At 39.5% G+C, this 6,132-nt stretch overlaps 1 protein-coding gene across 1 annotated transcript in view; it reads right to left on the bottom strand.

The window, feature by feature from the left end:
* Positions 1 to 4,768: 4,768 nt before the first annotated feature.
* The window catches only part of slco1c1 (solute carrier organic anion transporter family, member 1C1), a 105,087-nt gene continuing 103,723 nt past the window's right edge, over positions 4,769 to 6,132 (bottom strand). The window contains exon 15 of the mRNA XM_072241240.1: positions 4,769 to 5,930. Coding sequence (XP_072097341.1) covers positions 5,705 to 5,930 — 226 coding nt within the window. The 3' untranslated portion in view covers positions 4,769 to 5,704. The remainder of the gene's footprint in view (positions 5,931 to 6,132) is intronic.

The raw sequence follows: 6,132 nt of genomic DNA, 5'->3' as shown, positions 1-6,132 counted from the left end.
ACGATTTGATGAGAAGAAGCAACTGGAAATGTGTAGGAGGAAATACGATGCTACCAAGTGGACCAATCACAGTTGTTGCGGTCTGCATCGCCGCGACACGTAGTTACATTTTTGGGGAGGTGCGCATCAGGCTATGGCATAGGGTACAGTGTAGGGTACGCGGCTACGCCGGACCTACGGCATAGGTTTGATGCAGAAGTATAAATTGGCCTTTAAGGTAGATATTTCACCTAGGCCAGATGAATTACATCCCAGAGTCCTGAGAGAAGTTGCTGAAGAGATAACGGATGTAATGGTCATGATCTTTCAAGAATCACTTGATTCTGGCATAGTCCCGGAGGACTGGAAGATTGCAAATTTCACTCTACTCTTTGAGAAAGGAGGAAGGCAAAAGAAAGGAAATTATAGGTCGTTTAGCCTAACCTCAGCGGCTGGGAAAGAGTTAGAGTCTATTATTAAGGGCGAGATTTTGGGGTACAGGGAAAGTAATGATAAAATAAGTCAAAGTCAACATGGTTTCTATAAAGGGAAATCTTGCCTGAAAAATCTGTTAGAGTTCTTCGAGGAAGTAACAAGGAGGATAGACAAAGGAAAGGCAGTGGATGTTATTTACTTGGATTTTCAGAGGTTTTTGATGAGATGCCACACATGAGGCTGCTTAATAAGACAAAATCCTATGGTGTTACAGGAAAGATACTGGCATGGATAGCTCAATGGACTGCAGTAAGGCCTTTGACAAGGTCCTCATGGTCAAGAAATTTCAGTCACTTGTCATTTAAGATGAAGTGGTATATTGGATTTGACATTGACTTTGTGGGAGAAGCTAGAGAATGGTAGTCTTTGCTTCCTCATGATAAAATGGCAGAGCAGACTCGATGGGCTGAATGGCCGACTTCTGCTCCTTTGTCTTATGGTCTTCCCTGACAGGAGGCCCGTGATTAGTGGTGTGCTTGCAGGTATCAGTGCAGGGTCTGTCGTTGTTTGTAATCTGTATCAATGATCTGGATGATAATGTGGTAAACTGGATCAGCAAATTTGCAGATGATGCCAAGACTGGGGGGTGGGGGGGGGGGGCTGGTGGGAGTGGCGTAGTGGACAGTGAGGAAACCTATCAAAGCTTGCAGCACACCAGCTAGAAAAATGGGCTGAAAAATAACAATGGAATTAAAAGCAGGCAAGTGTGATGTATTGCACACTGGGAGGACTAACTAGAGTAGGACTTACACAGTGGATGGTAGGGTACTGACAAGTATGGTAAAACAGAGGGATCTGACGATAGAGATCCATCATTCCTCGAAAGTGGTACTACAGGAAGATAGGGTCTTACAGAGAGATTTTGGCACATTGTCCAAATGAGTACAGGAGATGGGATGTCGTGTTGAAATTGTTTAAAATGCTGGTGAGGCCTAGTTTGGAGCATTTCATGTACTTCTGGTCACCTACCTACAGGAATGATATCAGTAAGATCAGAGTACAGAGAAAATTTGCAAGAATGTTGCCAGAACTAGAGGATCTCAGTTAAAGGAAAAAGCTGATACGTTTTGACTTTATTCCCTGTAGTGTAGGGGGGATTTGAAAGAGGTAGATAAAATTATGAGTGATATAGATAGGTTAACTGCAAGCAGGAATTTCCACTAAGTTCAGGCAAGACTACAACCAGAGGTCACAGTTAATGATGAAAGGTGTAATGTTTAAAAGGGAACATGAAGGGGAACCTCCTCACTTAGAGAGTGGTGAGAATATGAAAGGAGTTACCAATGGAAGTGATATGTATAGGTTCAATCCTAAACAGTTCAGATTCCAGTTGCACATTCCAAGGAATGACACCCTTTCCAATGGTTGTGCTGACCTATTACAAGTCATTAATGGGATATTTGCACAAGAAACCAGTTTCACTAGTGGGGAAACCAAAACAAAGTGTTGGTCTCAGATTCAGGATCAAACTCAAGAAGCGATTTTCTATAAAGGTACTGGAACACAGGAAGAACCATAGCTTTGCAGGCAGTGAGCACGCACCACCTCAAGACCTCTGAAACCAGGTTGCCCAGCAGGTCCACTTGACTCACAGCACAGAACAAGTTCATGCAATTTAACAGTTGGTAAGTCAAGCTCACCCTCTCAACTTTCTCCACAGATCTACGGAAAACAGGTCACGCAACGATACAGTGCTGGCCAGAACCAAATGGTGAAATAGAGCCAACCAGTGAACCTGCCAACCCTGAGGATTCCTCTTGAAGTGTTCAAAGTGACCTCTGCTTGATACGTGCAGTCAAGAACTGTCTTTGGGGATTATGAGATTTTGTGTTCGCACTAACTGAAATAATATAAGGGTACCTTGCTGAACACCTGCTCTAACCCAACTAACATTCAGATTACAATCTAAATCCTTGTCAACGTAATTGCAGCCGTTGCGATCGCCTTCATCTTCACCTCGCCGTTCCTTTGCGTGCTGCTACCATCGTTCCGTGTCAACTTGCTGCTGTTCTCAACATGCGATAGGCATTTCCAGTTTGTGTGTTTTTTTTTTAATTTTAATTTATCCCCGTTAATGATGGATAAATATGTATGGCATGATCTCTGAGTCTGAAGGTGGTGAAGCCTTGAATTCTAATCCTGCTACGAAACAGAAGCTACAAAATGTGCATCAATACAATGTTACATACCTGGAGTGTGGTTTTATTCCATTTCCGTCAGATCAGCGACACCCCATGTGTCTTATTTGTAATTCTGTACTGTCTAATGAAGGCATGAAACCAACAAGATGGCAGGAACACATCCGTAAAAGACACCCTCAAAAGGATGCTTATGGTATTACTCAGGTCCAGAAGATGAAAGAAGCATTTGAAAAGCATTGCGCACGAGCAAGCTACAAATGACCTTGATAGTGGTCATTATCACATAATAAGTGCTTCACAAAATGATAGAAAAGTATGGAAAATCTCATACAATTGGTGAAAGATTAATAATGCCTGCTGTATCGGAAGTGCTCACCACTGTTCTCAAAATGGAACCCAGTATTTCAAAATCAATTCCTCTGAATGATAATTCAACTCTATAGCTTGTCACATTGATGAAATGAGTGAAGACATTGCGTACCACCTATGCACAGAGCTACAAAAACAGAATTTGGGATACAACTGGATGAGTCAACTGTATGAGACAATGAGGCATTGCTAATGGCATATGTATGGTTTATTAAAAATGGAAAAGTTTATGAAGAGGGTCTTTTATAAAAAGTTAAAAAACAAATATCAATTTACAATGAGCTCAAACTGTATATTGAGGATAAAAGTATTCCAATTAAGAACATGATTTCTTGTGTAACAGATGGAACAGCATATATGACAGGTTGCCATGCTGGTTTAGTGGCATTTATGATAAAAGAAATTCCAAGTCTGTTTGCAATCCATTGTGTAATTCATCATCAACATCTCGCAGTCAAAAATGTCAGCCAGTGACTTTTTCAAGCATGACTCTTGTAATATCTGCTATCAACAAATTTAAAGCTCATCCATTAAATAGCAGAACATTTCACCAATTATGACAAGATAAAGATGAAGAATTTGAATGCTTGCTTCTTCACACTGAAGTGCATTGGCTTCAAAAGGCCATTGGCTTAAAACAGTTCTTTGATCTTTCTGACACTGTGGTTAAATTTTTGCTGAGAGTTGACAAGAGTTTGGGAAACAAGATTAAACTTCTACATGGAGATGTGGTATACCTAGCCGATCTGTATGACAAAATGAACATTCTTAAATATGAACTTGCGGGGTGAGAATCTCAATTTAATCCAGGTAAAAAGTGCAGTATTCACTTTTATCTGAAAATTAGAAATTTGATGATTGCGTTCTCCAAATCTTCATTTTCATCATACATTCAAGATGATTGTCAATACCTTCAAATTTGTCATAGTTCCTAACTTGTTAAACTAGTGAATTTGTTTAATTTTCATTCCCAGATGTTTCTGGAATCTCCAACCTTGAATGCACAAAACCACAGTGAGCAAAAATTGTCATGCTTCTTATTTCTCACCAACTATCAGTAATAAAAGTCTCTGCTTTTACAGCACGAATACTCACAACTGATGCTATTTAAAAACTGTTGCCGCTAAGCACGGTGTAGTGTTTAATGGCCACACAAGTGCACTCAACTGATGTTATTTAGAAGCTGCTTGGCAACAGTCTCTAGCCCTAATTAAGCAGTATAATATTCCAAATAAACAAAAGGAATCCTGGCTATTTTCTCAATTAGTTTTTGTTTTTTTAAAAGAGTTGCTCCAAATAAGCAGCTGCTCCAACTAACCAATTGTCCAATTAACTGGAATCTACTGTAAAGACTCAGAACACGAGTTGCAGAGTCCAAAAAAGTGAGTCTGTAGTTTGTGGAATCAGCTCAGGGTGGTGATGAGCAAAGTTATCCACACTTGTTTGGGAGTCTGATAATTATAGGGTAATAACTGTGCCTGAACCTGGTGGCGTGGGACCTAATGCTCCTGTACCCCACTATACGATCCACTACCTATATGCACTAGGGGAAATTTACAATAATCCACAAATCAGCCTTTTGGATTTGGGAGGAAACCAGCTAACCTGGGGGCTGCCCATGCAGCCACAGGGAGAATGAGCAAACTTCTGGTCAGCACCAGAGGTCAGATTCAAATCCCATCTCTTGAGCTGTGAGGATTTAACCACTGCTCCATTCTGTCATTACTGTGTTTCTAAACTACAAGGATTGAAGATTTTGTACTGAAAATAATGATAAAGAAGCAGCACTTTAAAGATTTTTATTTTTTGAATTAAGAACAATGCAAAGATAAATACTTAAAACAACCGGTTGAAAACGATGCTACCATTTTTTCCTTCTTATTCTATCCGGAAAAAGACGGAATGTATCACAAGCCTGGCAATAAATGTTGTCGAGGATAGAGTAGATGCAGAGAAGTCAAAGATTAAAAGCACCTAAGCAATCCAATAAACTGGATTTAGTGCACAATAAACTGCCATTATTGAATCGATGGAAAACAGATGAACAAGCGCTCAAGGCGTGAACAACACAACCTCATATCGAAGGCTCACGGTTATAAGGAAAGGCATTAAATATTCTTATTTTTGATCTACCCAGCAGCCTGTGGCCAACAACTGAAATATTAGAACAAAATAAGATAGTGTTGAATACCTGTACAGAAACAGGCTGTGCCAAAATAAGAACAAGATTGCTGAGATTTCTCAGGCAGTATCTGAGCAAAGAGTAATTCAGTTAAGGTTTCAGGGAATACCCTTCAGTTGAAAGTTGCCACAAAACAGGCTTGTTGCGAATCCTTATCCTATTTTCTACCAAGTTCATTGCAGTACAAGGGGTGGCAAGAGTCACCTTAATGTGACTGAAGAGGGGACAGACCCCATTTTCAATCAATGCTCAGGCTAAAAGAATATTTAAAATTCACTTAATAGTTATTGTTCCGTAGATACAATAAATCTTCGTTGAAAATAAATCTCGTCCAAATATCTTACTTGATATGGACAACTTTCTGACTACCACATATTTAAAGCTGAGTTAATGTATTATTTCATGTAATTCTTCAAATCTTAAAACATAATATACTTCAATTCTATAATTAACAAAGATGAAAACAAAACATTTTGCTTCTAAAATGTTTAACTTGAAAACTTATCATTTCATTTTGCACCAAGGAATGAAGTTCATTTTAGAAATGCGATTCCTTTTCTGTGTCACTGATGTCTACTTTGGCTGGAAGATCTCCATTACCAGGCCCACTACCCTTGTCCTGAAAAGGCATGACTTCTGTATTACATTTTGGTGCTGTATGTTGGTCCTTGGCTTGAAATCGTTTCTTTACTAGCGCCAGAATGCCAAAAAACAGAATTATACCGAATCCACGCAAAGCTACCTGTAATCCCAAGAAGATGTTCCTGTATGGAATGAGATGAGAATCAATGCATTAAAAATCTGGCTGTTCCTCTCATTTAGGACAACAGCTAACACACAAAGAAATAACACTTGCTGCTTCTGTCTATGATCTGGCCTCAATAACTAGTTTTAGCTAGTGTCCTAGAATCAGAGATATAGGACCTTCAACCCATTGAGTCTGCACTAATCAACCAACCATTTTAC

The sequence above is a fragment of the Mobula birostris genome, chromosome 23, assembly GCF_030028105.1.
Source record: "Mobula birostris isolate sMobBir1 chromosome 23, sMobBir1.hap1, whole genome shotgun sequence".
NCBI classification, from domain to species: Eukaryota; Metazoa; Chordata; class Chondrichthyes; order Myliobatiformes; family Myliobatidae; genus Mobula; species Mobula birostris.
Note: the sequence above shows the minus strand (reverse complement) of the source record. Positions and strands in the feature narration are given on the sequence as shown.